Source organism: Archocentrus centrarchus, chromosome 19, assembly GCF_007364275.1.
Source record: "Archocentrus centrarchus isolate MPI-CPG fArcCen1 chromosome 19, fArcCen1, whole genome shotgun sequence".
Classification (NCBI taxonomy): domain Eukaryota; kingdom Metazoa; phylum Chordata; class Actinopteri; order Cichliformes; family Cichlidae; genus Archocentrus; species Archocentrus centrarchus.
In genome coordinates this window covers 9,892,719-9,909,118 of record NC_044364.1, presented here as the reverse complement: position 1 = coordinate 9,909,118, position 16,400 = coordinate 9,892,719, and the positions used below count along the sequence as shown (strand labels likewise).

Sequence of the window (16,400 nt, the reverse complement as noted above, 5' to 3'; positions counted from 1 at the left end):
AGGAAGAAGAGTTTTCCCACTGATTTTGGACTCAGGCGAATTCTTTTTTTGCTGACAACTTCTCCAGCTTTTGAAATGTCATGTTTGAGGCGCACGTGTTATGACCGAATATCATGATATCAGGTTCTATTTACAAATAAAGATGGATGAATGTGCGTGTTGTGTTATTGAGCAGAATACTGGGAAAACATGGCATTAACTGGGTTGCTTGTGTAACTACCGCTTTTGCGTTAATCTTGATACGACAGCGTCCGTCATCACGTTCAAAGGACGAGCCAGCAAAGGTTGTCCTGAATTCATAAATCAGCAGTAACTGTTGGACATAACAACGCTAATGCTGTACGAATATGAATCTGGCTGACTGTCTCGCTCTCGCTCCTTCACTCCAGTCAAGTGATTCATCCCGAGAACGACTTCGGACGTCATATGTCACGTGATTTTTTTTTTCCTCGCCCAGAAGCAAGCTTCGAAGCAGTGGTTCTAGTTGGAAGTCCAGGTTTCGAAGTACGTATCGAAGCTTCGGTTTCACACTCTCATCATACTTCTTTTCACCTCCACACACGCCACACGGTCTGCTACCACGCATCGTGACAGGAGAGGTTTTGTTCAATTTGCACAGTGCGAGAAGATATGTGCAAGTTGCACACATCTAAGCCAGATGCTGAGCTGTGATGAGTTTGAACCATGAAGCCTTCCGCCACTTGGCTATGCCTAAAATTCTGTCCATAAAATTATGAACAGAATCGGTGACAAAGTACAGCCACGGCGGTGTCCAGTACCCACGGGAAACAAGTCTGACTTCTTACGGACGAGGTTTATTTTGAAATTTATTAATTATTATTCACAATTACACTGATTTCATCTTGTTGCTCAGAAAGTAATAAACTATTAGCCTGTTTACTTGTGTTACTATTGTTTATTTTAAAAAAGATGGTTGAATAACTGGATAAAATGTGAACAATACCACCGCAGTCTAGTGTGTCTTATAACTCAGACAGTGCGTCAGTATCATAACTCCTCCTATACAAGAGTTCATCTACACGCCTTAGACTGAGCAGCTACAATATGATTCTGCTTTTTTTGGTTTCAGCTTCTTCTCTGATAGTATCAGCAGAAGTAATTTCTCGCTCATCTGTCGTTTATGGTCTTCATGGGAGCAACACAATGGACTGGATAATTCATGCTACACTATTCTTCTCAGGTAAAACACGTTTGTGCCTTCTGATTTTGTCTTTCATTCTCTAAACAACGTCTGCAAACAGTAGAAATATGACTGGCATTTTAATTTAAAGTTGTGTTCCTACTACATACACACAGCAAAATTCTTCACTCAAAAACATTTCTTTTAGTATTAAAAACCAGCATTGATTACAGATTAGTAAGTGATATCATTTAGAAACATTTTTGTAATGGCCATTTCCTCTGTGAATGACACTACCCTCTAAAATGTTGATCAGCTCAGTCAGCTCCTGACTGTAAAAATAACTTTATTACTAAAAATTATTTTTGATTATTTTTCAACTGTAGACGTGCACAGAGTAAAAGAATATTTAATAAATACTGACACGAAATAGGACAGCGTGGTGGTTAGCACCACTGTCTCACAGTTAGAATACCATCTGGAAGGTCTGGGTTTGATTCCACCTGGCCCCAGGCCTCTCTCTCTCTCTCTCTGTGGAGTTTGTATGTTCTCCTCGTGTCTGCGTGGGTTTCCTCCCACAGTTTAAAGACATACACTTACTGGGGTTAGGTTAATTGGCCACTCTAAATTGCCCATGAGTGTGGATGGTTGTCTGTCTCTCTGTGTTGGCCCTGCAAAAGGCTGGCGACCTGGACAGGGACAGGGTGTACCCTGCGTCTTGCTCCATGTCAGCTGGGATAGGCTAGGAAATCTATGATAGACTCTTTTCTTTAACTCTTGTTGAAGCCATGACTAGCAAAAGAAGTCGGGCATGTGCCGATGCTAATGTTGATGAATAATGTTAGACAAATTTAGATTTCTGGAACCTATGAAATCATGAAGCTGTCATTGTTGAACACTGTGACATGCAGAAAAACACTGGACACAAGCAAAAGTTAGCACAGTAGAATGTCATGTTGACGGTTCTTAGCATGCCCAAAAAAGGAAAGCTTCGTTTGCGTAACAAAAATAGATTCAGGCGGAGCCTTGTATTGAACAAAGACTTTACTATGTATGGTTGCAGCGGTACAAGATTTTCACTGTACAGTAATAATATCAGAAAACATTTCAGTTTCCACATTGAAATTTTAAGTGAATAATCTCTCTGAGCCACAATGTTCAGAACTTTAAAAATGTCTGACGTTGATGCTCTCTAGTCGTAATGAAAGAGACACTATGAAAAAGTAACATGTAGACTGTATACAGTTTTTTTTCTTTTTTTTACATGTGATCATATTTAGAGGTGCTATAACCACATCATCATCCTTTACAGTGGCTTTAAATGACACTTCTTTATAAGAATAATGATGTTTGTTCTTTAATTCTCAGCACTAAATGCTGCACTTTGTTTCAATATTGATCCTGTGGCCTGGAAGACTCTGAGGAGCTCTGCTGCTGGTTTTGGTTACCAGGTGGTTCAAAGACGGTCAGAGTAAGTCAGGACGTGCTTTGCTATGTTTAGAGCAGGTTTGCAGCTCCACATTCAATGTTTGAGATTAATGCTATTTATTTTTATTAACTACCATCTCTGTTATGCCCCACAGCAATAAATAAATGAGCACACAGTCCTTATTAACAGAAAGCAGGTGTAGTTTATTGAACCACAGTTTGCTCTCTAGACTTACATCATTGTCTGGATTTATTTCTTTAGTTTGCTCATCAGTGCTCCACTTGAACAGTATTCACAAAGTGGAAGAGGGAGAATATATAGGTGCTCCGCCTCTGACTCAAACTGTCAAAATATACAATTTTCAGGTAGTAATCATTCATTTCTCAGTGTCTTGACACAATGTCCTAAAACTCTGACAGTAAGTATTTACCATCAAAGAATGTCTCACAGATCCTGGCACAGAAAACCAATTATAGTTACAGAAGATTACCAAATCGGGTAACATTCAGACTTCAAAATGACGTTGATTTCTGAGTCAAAGTAATGAAGCAAAGTCACTGAGATTTTATTTTTCTAAGTTTTTAAATAAAGTGTAAGTGAACTAGAAATCTGTTTTGCATTCCTTCCTGTTGAAAATGTACCAAATAATTGATCTTAATACTGTTTTTTTTTTAACCAATTAAAAATGTTGCAAACAAGTTCCCATTTACAAACACGAACTTCTCCTTTACAGTGTAGAGGAGATACTGCTGCTAATAGTTATGTTAATAGGGAAGTGTTTTAATTGCGGTGCTTTGCATTTATCAGTTTCACACTTAGAGTGCCTTGTGAAAGTATTCGGGCCCCCTTGATATCAATAGATCACATTGATATCAATAGATCACATGATAGGGTCTTGGTATTAGAGGTGAAGATGCCTCTTGCATGAGAGGTGAAACGATTTCTAAAAGAATTCAGATGTTCTTTTTTTTTGTGAAGAATCAACAACAAGTGGGACACAATCGTGAAGTGGAATGAAATTTATTGGATGTGTCAAACTTTTTTAACAAATAAAAAAACCGAAAAGTGGGGCGTGTAATATTATTCGGCCCCTTTACTTTCAGTGCAGCAAACTCGCTCCAGAAGTTCAGTGAGGATCTCTGAATGATCCAATGTTGTCCCAAATGACAGATGATGATAAATAGAATCCACCTGTGTGTAATCAAGTCTCCGTATAAATGCACCTGCTCTGTGATGGTCTCAGGGTTCTGTTCGAAAGCGCAGAGATCATCATGAAGACCAAGGAAGACACCAGGCAGGTCTGAGATACTGTTGTGGAGAAGTTCAAAGCCGGATTTGGATACAAAAGATTTCCCAAGCTTAAACATCTCAAGGAGCACTGTGCAAGCAATCATATTGAAATGGAAGGAGTATCAGACCACTGCAAATCTACCAAGACCCGGCCGTCCCTCTAAACTTTCATCTCAAACAAGGAGAGGACTGATCAGAGATGCAGCCAAGACGCCCATGATCACTCTGGATGAACTGCAGAGATCTACAGCTGAGGTGGGAGAGTCTGTCCATAGGACAACAATCAGTCGTACACTGCACAAATCTGGCCTTTATGGAAGAGTGGCAAGAAGAAAGCCATTTCTCAGCGATATCCATAAAAAGTCTTGTTTAAAAGTTTGCCACAAGCCACCTGGGAGACACACCAAACATGTGGAAGAAGGTGCTCTGGTCAGATGAAACCAAAATTGAACTGTTTGGCCACAATGCAAAATTATGTTTGGCGTAAAAGCAACACAGCTCATCACCCTGAACACACCATCTCCACTGTCAAAAATGATGGTGGCAGCATCATGGTTTGGGCCTGCTTTTCGTCAGCAGGGACAGGGAAGATGGTCAAAATTGATGGGAAGATGGATGGGGCCAAATACAGGACCATTCTGGAAGAAAACCTGTTGGAGATCTGAGACTGGGACGGAGATTTATGTTCCAAAAAGACAATGATCCAAAATATAAAGCCAAATCCACAATGGAATGGTTCACAAATAAACATATCCAGGTGTTGGAATGAAAGTAAAGGGGCTGAATAATATTGCACGAACCACTTTTCAGTTTTTTATTTGTTAAAAAAGTTTGACACATCCTATAAATTTCATTCCACTTCACGATTGTGTCCCACTTGTTGTTGTTTCTTCACAAAAAAAAAGAACGTCTGAACTCTTTTAGAAATTGTTTCACCTCTCATGCAAGAGGCATCTTCACCTCTAATACCAAGACCCTATCATGTGATCTATTGATATCACCTGAACTAAGGTGTGAGTGGAGGTTGGTGCCTGGGAAGGGTTCTTACTGTAGGTGACTGACAGCGAATGTTTTAAGCCACCACCTCTGTTCAGCGACGGTCAATCACAGTGGACATAGATGGCAACTTTTACTCCTTTCAACCCATCTGTCATCTCAGTCCAATTGTGAACATTAGCGTCCTTGAAAAGAGTGTCCTTTATCCTTTAGGTGTCAGAGGGAGGCTGTGTGGTAGGCAGAATTGGACCCAAATACAGGATACATGACAAGAAACTTAATGTAAACTACTCAAAAATGCAAAATCCCTAAGTCCAAAATGCAAGAGCCTTGTTACCAAAAAGGAAAATTCAGGGGGGGGGGGGGCACAGCTTCCAGGAAACACAGACGACACAACAATGAACAGAAGAAAACTGAGGGTTTAATAAACACAAGGTAATTAGAGAGAATAGAGACAGCAGAGAAAACAGGCAAATCAAATGAGATTAATGAAACAAGGGAAGCAAAACTAAAGCCTGTCAAAATCAAACAGGAAGCGACCAAACATGACATGAATGTGAATGCGGGGGAAATTATTTCTCTAGTCGGCATTTTCTGTATTCAACAGCTGTGCACATGATGTGATCAATAACAGAGGCACATCATATGATGTGCACAGCTGTATTCACCTCCCCTCCTCAGACCCCGGATAAGCGGAAGAAAATGGATGGATGGAAAATAAAAGCCTGTAATAGAAGTCTTTTATTTATAAGTCCATGAATAAGTGAGATCTGCACACATGAACACAGTAAACCTTGAGAGGGTGCGTTCTGTGTGTGTGTGTGTATGTGTGTGTGTGTGCGTGAGCGCATGTGGGTTTGGGAGCCGGGGCGGGTGCCTAAAAATGTGTCCCCATACACCTCAGAAAGTATATAGCTGCGCCCCTGGGTGAAGAAGTAGTTTTTTCTTGTTGAGGTGGCTCTTCTATGTTGTGCCATGTGTTTGTGAAGTGGCTGTTTGGTTTCTCCATTGTAGAGGTCCGAGCTTAGCTTGCGTTTGGGTGTTTTGCCCTTGAGATGAGCCAGTTTTTGTTTTGGTGTGTGGCTGGGTCTGAAGTATACTGGGATGTCAAGCTGGGAGACAGTTCTCCTAAGTTGCTTTGACAAACCTGCTACGCAAGAGATAACAATGTTGTTCTGTTTGTCATTCTCATTCTCTGTAGTCCACTGAGGAATATGGTTATTTTGGTGTTATAATTAGTGCAGTTTTCTTGTTTTCTTCCTTTATCAAGTGTCTTTTATGAGTGTTTTAACAAATATTGAATGCTTTAAATACAGCACCAGATTTTGCAGTCAACATGTCCCTGGTTTGACAATGAAAAGTGATCCTACAGCACAAACACATCTGGGAGTTGGTGAACTGCACACATTACCAGTACTTTTGTTAAAATCAGTGAGGATCAAAATCCTCTCTACTCTGTGTGCCAGATGTCTTGTTATAGCTAGCTTTTTTCCACATTTGGTTGATCTTATATTGAATGAACATTGTTTAAATCACAGGAAATAATCAGCCTTGACAGTTTGACTTTGTTTGCTCTCAGGTGTGTGGTCCAACCATTCCAAAGGACTGCAAAAGTATCACCATGACAATGGTGTGTGCTTTGAGATGGATCGTGACAATAGATTTGGACAAGCCATGCCTTCTTCTCTTCAAGGTAACAGTAAAAAGAGTTTGTGAAAAAGGTTTGATAATATCCTCACACACTCTTTTTCTCACACACACACACACACACACACACACACACACACACACACACACACACACACACCACACACACACACACACACACACACACACACACCTGATGTTGAGGGAAGTTTTACTGAGCCTCTGGAAGCTTTTCTGGAGTGACTTGGCCTTACTCTGTGTCATCAACACTGAAACTCCTTACTGTCAATGATTGTAGCCCAGTGCACACAAAGAAAAGGGCACGCTTGTTTTTTCTATAGTCCCTCATGCAGATAACTGAATACCATTGTAACTGGTTATTGGCAATAACAACATAATTGTAACTGTAACGTGATAACTGCATTTAGTAATGCATTTGGTAGTTGTTACATTACTGAAAAATGTAATGTGATTACTGTACACAACACTGAAAACCAGAGAAGGGAGTTTCTTAAGTAATTCAAAATTAATGCAAAAAATCATAAGAATATCTCTAGATATTTTATATAAACTTTACTAAAATCTCTATAAGCAGTCAAATAAGCATGAACAATAAGACTGGGTTAAATAGACTGTATTCACCAAATAAATGCATTCTTGTTTCAAGAGGACATTAAAAAAAAGTTTGTAAGTCTGTGGTGTTCATAGTTCATGTACTGAGAGGCCCAGAGTCCTTTTGCCTGTAAGGTATAAATGCAAGGAAAAGTTTTAAAATAAACCCTTAAAAATTAACAAAAATTTTAATCAATTTCTTTAATAGAGTGCCCGCTGCAAGCAGACATCGCCTTCCTGTTGGATGGTTCAGGCAGTGTATCTCGTACTGATTTTCAAACAATGAAGATGTTTGTGAAATTTAATAATCCGGCCATTTCTCTCAAGTGATGCACAGGTGAGACACTGTAGTCCCTCTGTGAGTGAAATCATACCACAGACATAAACGAGTTACATTTTCATTTCCTTTTGTTTTTATGTTTTTTTAATCTCCTTTTTTTTTTTTTTTCAGTTTTCTGTTACCCAGTTCTCCAGGTCACCGCAGGTACATTTTTATTTTATGACATTTTCCTCATCTGGATCAATGGAGACTACCATCAGATGGGATCAATCAACAGAGGCAAACTACTTACACACAGCTAAGGCCATCAAACATGTTGTGTAAGGGATGCAATGATATTACTGAAGCATTACAATTTTATATATTAGCCTGTCTTTTCCGGCAGCTTTTGCAATCAGAATCATGATCTGAGTGCACTGTTGTGCCAAACATATTTGCTTTTCCAAGATCAGCTCTATAAATTAGGCTCCTCTAGTTAGTGTTCTTCTTTTAAGTTTATTTATTTATATTATTATTCACATGAGTGCATGTGTAATTTGGCAATGCCAGAGCTGACAGCCAGGGAAAAAATAGCTAGAAAGAAAAATAGAAAAGGGGGAGAAATAGGAGAACAGAATAGGAGGACATAACACAAGTAGAAAAACAGTGGTTCACAACTACTACACAGTGGTTCACCAACTACCAACCCCTACCCCCACCCCCCCCCCCCCCCCCCAACTACCCCCCCCCCCCCAAAAGCCAGCACCGACCCTGGAACACAACCAGCACAGTAAGTGGGTCTTAAGAAGAGATTTAAAATGGTTAACTTATTGTCTGAACTTCATGTTTCATTCCCAGAGGTGGCAGAAGTACAAATATTCTGTACTTAAGTAGAAGTACAGTTATTTGTGTTAAAAAATACTCTGGTAAAAGTTAAAGTACTAATTCAACTTCTTTACTCAAGTAAAAGTGAAAATGTACGGGCTCCGAAATGTACTCTAAGTAAGAAAGTAAAAGTATCTCTTTGAAGGACATTTCTACCAGCTATTTTGTGCAAAGCTAACTGAACCTTGTGCTATATTAATGTAATAATAAAATAATATTATTACATGAGAGTACAAACTTTATTTCAATCCAAATTCTAATTCGAATGAATGCACTCAGCTTGAACATTGTTATGTAAGACATGAGCAGTGAAAAAGGAAAGATAATTTTAAAAAAGCTCTGATGTTTTGAAGTATTCTACAGAGTGGATGAGATGACCCACACCAAATCTAATTTCGAATACTGGCAGAGCTAAATTTGCAAAAAATAATATTTGTATTTGCTAGTTTTGCACAGTACAAAAGTCTAACCAATCATGCAATTGACCCTATGAACACAAGATGCACTGTAAAAAGATGTGTTGACATTAGACTTTTGTTTTCTTGATTTTACAGGGAAAATGTTTTCATACAAAGAGGTTCCAGACCAAATGTGAAGAAGGTCTTGATAGTAATTACTGATGGAGAATCCCATGACCGGAAGGATCTGGGACCTGCAGTGAAACTAGCAGAGAGTAAAAAGATTGTTCGATTTGCTATTGGGGTAAGTACTTCTGTTATTTAAACTTGCAAAATTTTGAGTTTCATACTAATGGTGTGTTTTGCTCAGTTGTCAGACTTCCGTCACATGATGCTGCACTATCTGGAGAAAAGTACTGGCTCACCCACTCAGTAAACCTCTATTATTTTGGAATAATAACACTTGCAGTCAATCATGGAATACAGTACCACACTCAAATTCAGTGATCTCTTTAGAATGACTCATTCTTTCACAAATATTTGTAAAGGGAGACTGCATAGCTAGGTGATTGATTTTTTTTTATGCCTGTGGCAATGAGACTAGAAACACTTGAATTCAAAGATCCACAGGTGTGACTATATATTTGCCACACTTTCATATATACACCGTTGTCCATATAATGAAATTAATTAAATCTAAGCCTATGCAAACTTGAAAAGAGGTTTCTTAAATAAATGTCAAAGAAGAATTATTGATGGAAACATTGATGGGCTGAGTGGGTAATGCAAATGCAACCAGTTCAGGAAAAAAAAAGGAAAACAGACAAAACGATTGAATAGAATAGAATAGAATAGAATAGAATGCCTTTTATTGTCATTATACAGGATGTACAATGAGATAGGAGGGCCACTCCTGTTCAGTGCCATGCAATAGAAAATCAAATTCTCTAAAATAAAAAATAAAAATATTATAATCTAGTATAATCAAGAAATATACAGAAAATAAACAATGTATAAAATATACAAAAAATAGAATGTATAAAAAAATATACATACATTGGTGCATCTGTACATTGTAAGAAAAGTAAATAAGTGCATACTGTACATATAAAAATGAAGATGAATATTGCACTAGTGAATGAATACTGGATATTACCAATATAGGAATGTTAGATATTGTTCAGTATGAATAATCTAATATTGCACAGAGATGTGGGTGTTGCACAGTTACGGTGGGTGAGTGTGTGAGTTCAGGGTGGTGATTGCTCTGGCGAAGAACTGTTCTTGAGTCTGTTTGTTCTGGCTTTGATGCACCTGTAGCGCCTGCCAGAGGGCAGCAGGTCAAACAGGTCAAAGCCAGGGTGTGAGCTGTCCTTGATGATGTTCCTGGCTCTGCTGATGCAGCGGAAGGTGTAGATGTCCATCAGGGAGGGGAGAGGGCAGCCAACGATTCTTTGTGCTGTCTTGACTACCCTCTGAAGCCTGACCCTGTCTGCCTCAGTGCAGCTGCCGTACCATACTGTGATACAGTAGGTCAGCAGGCTCTCAATGGATGAGCAGTAGAAGGTCAGCAGCAGGTTTGAGTCCAAGTTGTTCTTCCTGAGGACCCTCAGGAAGTGAAGTCGCTGCTGAGCCTTCTTGATAACAGCTGTGATGTTATCTGACCAAGAAAGATCAGCAGAGATGAGGACACCAAGAAACCTGAAGGTGTGGACCCTCTCCACGCGCTCGCCGTTGATGTAGAGGGGAGCTGGGTCAGTCCTGTGCTTCCTGAAGTCGATGATGATCTCTTTGGTTTTCATGGTGTTCAGTACCAGGTTGTTCTCTGAACACCAGGCTGTCAACTTCAGGACCTCCTCTCTGTAAGCTGCCTCATCTCCCTTTGAGATGAGTCCGACCACTGTGGTGTCGTCAGCAAATTTGACGATGAGGTTGTTATTGTGGAGCAGACTGCAGTCATGGGTGTAGAGGCAGTAAAGGAGGGGGCTCAGCACACAGCCCTGTGGGGAGCCAGTGCTCAGTGTGCGGGTGGAGGAGAGATGGGGGCCAAGTCTCACAGTCTGGGGCCAGTTGGTTAAGAAGACCTTGATCCAGGAACATGTGAGAGGGGGGAGGCCCAGGGTGTGCAGTTTGGTGGTGAGAATGTCCGGGATGATTGTGTTGAACGCTGAGCTGTAATCCACAAAGAGCATGCGAGCGTAGCTCTGCTGCTGCTCCAAGTGGCTCAACACAGAGTGGAGAGCTACAGCGATGGCGTCCTCTGTGGATCTGTTTGCACGATATGCAAACTGATGGGTGTCGAAAGTGGGGGGCAGATGGTCTTTGATGTGCTGGAGAACCAGCCTCTCAAAGCACTTCATGATTACCGGTGTGAGGGCCACAGGGCGGTAATCATTTAGGCTGGTGACAGATGACCTTTTGGGCACGGGGATGATTGTGGCTGTTTTTAGGCAGGGGGGGATGACTGCTTGGGCCAGGGAGAGGTTGAAAATCCTGGTGAGAATCAGGGTGAGCTGGTGGGCACACGCTCTGATCACCTTGCCAGGTACTCCGTCTGGTCCGGCAGCCTTCCTGGGGTTCACTGCCAGGAGCACGCGCCATACCTCATGCTCCTGGACAGTGAGTGGGGTGCAGCCTAGTGGGGGGGCAGGACTGGAGCAGATGGGTGGTCCTGAGGTGTCTCAAAGCGAGCAAAGAAACAGTTAAGTTCCTCTGCTAGTGACACACTCAGGTCTCCTGCAGTCACATCACAGCCTCTGAAGTTTGTGATGTTCTGAATGCCCTGCCACACCTCCCGTGTGTTATTGCTGGACAGATGGGACTCTATTCTCCTCCTGTAGTCCGTCTTGGCTTTTTTAATTCCTCTTTTCAGGTCAGCTCGAGCAGCACTGTACAGAGCTCTGTCGCCTGACCTGAAGGCAGCATCACGGGTTTTGAGGAGTGAATGGACCTGGCTGTTCATCCAGGGATTCTGGTTAGGGAAAACCCGGATGTTTTTGCTAACAGTCACATTTCCGATACAGAACTTAATGTAGTCCAGTACCGTCCCTGTGAATGTTTCTAGGTCCTTGTGTTCGAATAAGTCCCAGTCTGTGTATGCAAAGCAGTCCTGTAGGTCGGAGAGTGCGTTTTCAGGCCAGGTTGTAATGGTTTTTACAGTAGGCCTGGCTCTCCGTCTGAGGGGGGTATGCGGGGGGGCGCAGCAGGGAAAGATGGTCGGACTGGCCGAGGTGGGGGAGGGGTTTGGCTCTGTAAGCGTGCTTAATGTTGGAGTAAACATGGTCAAGAGTGTTCTCCCCTCTTGTAGAACATTTGACATGTTGGTGGAATTTCGGGAGTACAGTCTTTAAGTTGGCCTTGTTAAAGTCTCCCGCGATAATAAGAAAACCGTCGGGGTGGACCCGCTGCTGTTCGTTAATGGCGTTCAGCAGGAGAGCCAGCGCCATGCTAACGTTAGCATCGGGAGCTATATACACAGCTGTGACGATCACTACTGTTAGCTCTCTGGGTAGAAAAAAAAGCCGACATCTTACAGACATGTACTCGAGGTCTGGGAACAATGTTTGTCTATGATTGTTCCGTTGTTACATCAGTCCTCATGCACGTAAATACAGAGACAACCTTCCCCTGCTCTTACCGGAGTCCTTGGTCCGATCTCCGCGTAGCAGAGTGCGGCCTGCTAGCTGCACACTAGCATCGGGAATCTGCGGGTTTAACCAGGTCTCGGTGATAATCATTACACAGCAGTCATGAACATAGCGATTTACAGCCAGCTCTAACTCTAGGTTCTCTGTTTTATTTACCATGGACCTGGCGTTGGAGAGATACAGGCTCGGCAGAGGAGGTCTGTGTGGTTGGCATTTCAGCTTCAGCATAAAGCCGGACCTGCAGCCTCGCTTCTGCTTCCTCTCCCTCCGCCGTCGTCGGCGCCTTCCAGACCCGATAACAATCCACGGAGCACCCGGCTCTCGCTATGTTCTCTGGGATGTTATGAGTGTAGTGAAAATCACTCGATACTGATATCTTGTGCCGGTAGCCAATGTCCACAAGATCCTGGCGTGTGTAGCAGTTGTTTGCAGAGACAAATGCACCAAAACTAACAAATATGAAATACAAAAAGTACAAAAAAGAGCACCAAAAGGAAGAGCCGTGAGCCGCTGCGTCTGTGCGCGCCGCCATCTTGAGGAATTGGATTGCATGAGATAACTATTTTGATTGCATGAGATAACTATTTTGTGGATTTGTGTTCTATTCACTTAGACTGTATTAAAACTTACATGTAAATCGTGTTATAAATGGGTTGAAAAGCTTAGGTTTATGGACTGTAATTTAAGAAAATCATTTTGCACAGTATAAGAAGTCAAAAATAATTTTTCAACAACTCTAGGTGGGGAATGCATTTACTTCACCTGCAGCAAAGCAAGAACTGGACACCATTGCATCGTCTCCCTCAGACAAACACGTGTTTCGAGTGGATAGCTTCAACGCACTTGAAAGAATAAGCGAGAATCTGCAGGACAAAATATTTTCCATAGAAGGTACAAACATAAATTTATTGTTCCAGCTGTTAAATTTTCTGTTAAGGTTCTAAAAATTACAATTCTTACATGTTAAATATTACTTTCTGCTGCTCTCTTTTCTCATGGGTTTCAAAAAAAACAAACAACGTGAATAAGGCAGCAGCAGATGCCCTTCCTAAATCAACCACAAAGAGATTTACAGTGGGTAAAGTAAGAACACATCACCAATTTTCTAAGTAAATATTTCTAAAGGTGCTATTAACATGAAATTTGCACCAGATGTCTATAACAACCCATCCAATCCACACGTGCAAAGAAATCAAACCATAGATGTCCATAAATAATGTGTAATAATGGGAAATGACACGAGGAAAAGTATTGAACACATATAGAAAGGGATTGGCAAAAAGGCATGGAACTTCATGTCATCTGCTGAAATCTATCAGTAATTAGAAAGCAATCCTCCCACATATGAGCTGGTTCAGTCCCAATTGCTGGCCTATAAAAAGGTGTCTTATTACCAAGGTATTAAACAAGAAAAATCTCATGATAAAACCAGTGACCTATCTCAAGACTGTTATTGTTGCAAACCATACTGATGGCATTGGTTTGAGATGAATTTCTAAACTAATGAAGGTTCCAACAATGTTGTTTTGGAGCCATAATTCAGAAGTGGAAAGAACATTATTTCACCATTAACCGGCCACAACCAGGTGCTCTCTGCAAGATTTCAGACACAGAAGTGAAAATAATTATCAGACGAGCTGTCCAAGAGCCAAGGACCACTTGTGGAGAGCTGCAGAAAGACCTGGAATCAGCAGGTACAATTGTTTCAAAGAAAACAATAAGTAGTACACTCAACCGCCGTGGCCTGTATGCACATTCACCACGCAAGACTCCACTGCTGAAGAAAAAGCATGCTGAAATGCATTTAAAGATTGCTGAACAACAATTAGACAAGCCTGTGAAATACTGAGAGGTTGAGATCAAAGTTGAACTCTTTGGATGTGATAATACTCACCATGTTTGGAGGTCAAAAGGCGCCCAAAAAACACTATACCAGCAGTGAAGTTTGGAGATGGGAACATCATGGGCTATTTTCCAGCATACGGCATGGGTACGCTTCTTATAACTGAAGGAAGGATGAATGGAAAAATGTACTGAGACATTCTTGATATCTGCTGCCATGTACCAGGATGATAAAGATGGAATAAGGGTGGACATTTCAGGAAGATGATGATCTCAAAAACAAAACCAAGGAAAGTCTTAATTGGTTTCAGAGAAGATTATTACATTAATGAAATGAACAATTAACTATCAGGCACTTTTAAATTAACAGCAAAAAAACAAACTTAAATGACTTCTTGAAGCATAATCAAAGAATGAACTTGTAAAGTAGAATTTGTTGCATTGGCTATCTTTTCCCTTTACGTTACAGGATCTCAAAGCGGTGGAGAGTCACTGAAAATGGAAATGTCTCAGGAAGGATTCAGTGCAGCTTTTGTGCCTGAGGTCATTAAAACTACCAGAAACTCACCACACAGTCCAGTCATAGAAAGATTCACACGTGCCTGTGCTGCACTTTTTATTAAATACAAGCTGAAAGACAGTTATACAGTTGAACACAGTCCAGATTTAAAATGTAAAATAAATTGTATATAAAATGTATTTTCTGTCTACACTGTAGGGAATTCAAATGTCTATTGTTGGTGCAAACCAGTGGAAGGGAGGCTACGTGCAGTACACAAGGGGCCAGAAGGTGAAGACATATGAGGATGTGTCTTTGGAGCCTGACAGTTATCTTGGTAAGAATATTACACTTTTAACAATCTAACTTAAACACATAATCATATACTGTGAAAAGTATCTGCCTGCTTCCTGATTTTTTCCCCCATATTTGTCACAGTTACATGTTTCAAATCATCAATTTAATATTAGACAAAAATAACCCAAGTACATAGAAAAATGCAGTTTTTAAATAAGCCTGTTTGACAAATTGAAGTAGGCTAAAAAAAAATCTCAAAAAGCAACACATCATGCCACGATCTGAAGAAGCCAAATAATTGATGGGAAATAAATTAATTGACATCTATCAGTCTCGAAGGAAAATCTGAATATAAACCCATTTCAAATGCTTTGAGACTTCAGCAAACCTTGGTGAGTCATTATCCCCAAATGGAGAAAACTTGTGGACCTTCCAAGGAGTGGCTGACCAACTGGCTAAATTAGTCTAAGAGTGAATTAATGACTCATCCAGGAGGTCACAAAAGGACCCACAACACCATCTAAATAACTCAATTGTTGCAGTTGAGGTCTGTGTTCATGATTCAACAATAAGAAAGAGACCGGGCTGCTTTGCTGCTTCAGGACCTGGATGACTTGCCATAATTGATGGACCCATGAATTCTGCTCTCTACCAGAAAATCCTGAAGGAGAATGTCCAGCCATCAGTTTGTGCCCTGAAGCTCAAGCACACTTGGGTTATACAACAGGACAATGATTGGAAACACAACAGCAAGTCCAACGCTCAATGACTTGAAAAAAAGAAGAAAAAAAAAAAAAAAAAGGTTTCTAGGCAAAGTCTGGGCTTAAACCTGATGAGATGCTTTGGCTTAAACAAGCCAAACCGTCCTGTGTGGCTAAATAAGAACAATTATGCAAAAAAGAGTGGGTCAACATTCCTCCACAGTGATGTGAAAGACTCACTGACAGATTGCAAATGCTTGATTGCAGTTCTTGCTGCCAACGGTGGCACAACCAGTTATTAGATTTAGGGGGCAATTACTTTTCCACACAAGGTCCCAAAGGTTTGAACAGCTTGTTTCCCTTAATAAATAAAACCATCATTTAAAAACTGCATTTTGTATTTACTTATCTTTACTTATTTAATGATCTTTGTCTAATATTAAAATATCATCAACTTCCTAAAATAAAGTTTAATAAAACATTTTGATATTTTTCTTTTTTTTTTTTTTTTTTTTTTTTGCTTAACATCATGTTTTTAGTATTTTGGTCCTTTTTGTGTGTTTTCTCTGAAAAACTTGAAAAAAAAAATTCATGTTTGGTGTAGACCCAAAATACATTTTCACAGCACTGTACATACACAGCTCTGCTGCAACTCTTTCACCTAAACAAGTTGATGAGTTTGAAAAATGGACACAGTTGTGAGGAAGAAATAAAGAGTCTTAATCTGCCTTTTGCCCACCTAAATTCTAGGTTACTC

The 16,400-nt window shown here is 40.6% G+C and overlaps 1 protein-coding gene and 1 long non-coding RNA gene across 2 annotated transcripts in view; both read left to right on the top strand.

Annotated features, from left to right (window-relative positions):
- Positions 1-395: 395 nt before the first annotated feature.
- LOC115798177 (integrin alpha-M-like) overlaps positions 396-16,400 on the top strand; it is a 65,891-nt gene continuing 49,886 nt past the window's right edge. The window contains exons 1-4 of the mRNA XM_030754929.1: positions 396-504; positions 1,091-1,201; positions 2,510-2,612; positions 2,832-2,935. Of these exons, the coding sequence (XP_030610789.1) occupies positions 1,165-1,201; positions 2,510-2,612; positions 2,832-2,935 (244 nt within the window). The 5' untranslated portion in view covers positions 396-504; positions 1,091-1,164. The remainder of the gene's footprint in view (positions 505-1,090; positions 1,202-2,509; positions 2,613-2,831; positions 2,936-16,400) is intronic.
- LOC115798183 (uncharacterized) lies at positions 8,790-14,984 on the top strand. Its single transcript, XR_004021478.1, has 4 exons — positions 8,790-8,961; positions 13,045-13,195; positions 14,616-14,689; positions 14,865-14,984. It is a non-coding gene; the product is annotated as an uncharacterized LOC115798183 (long non-coding RNA).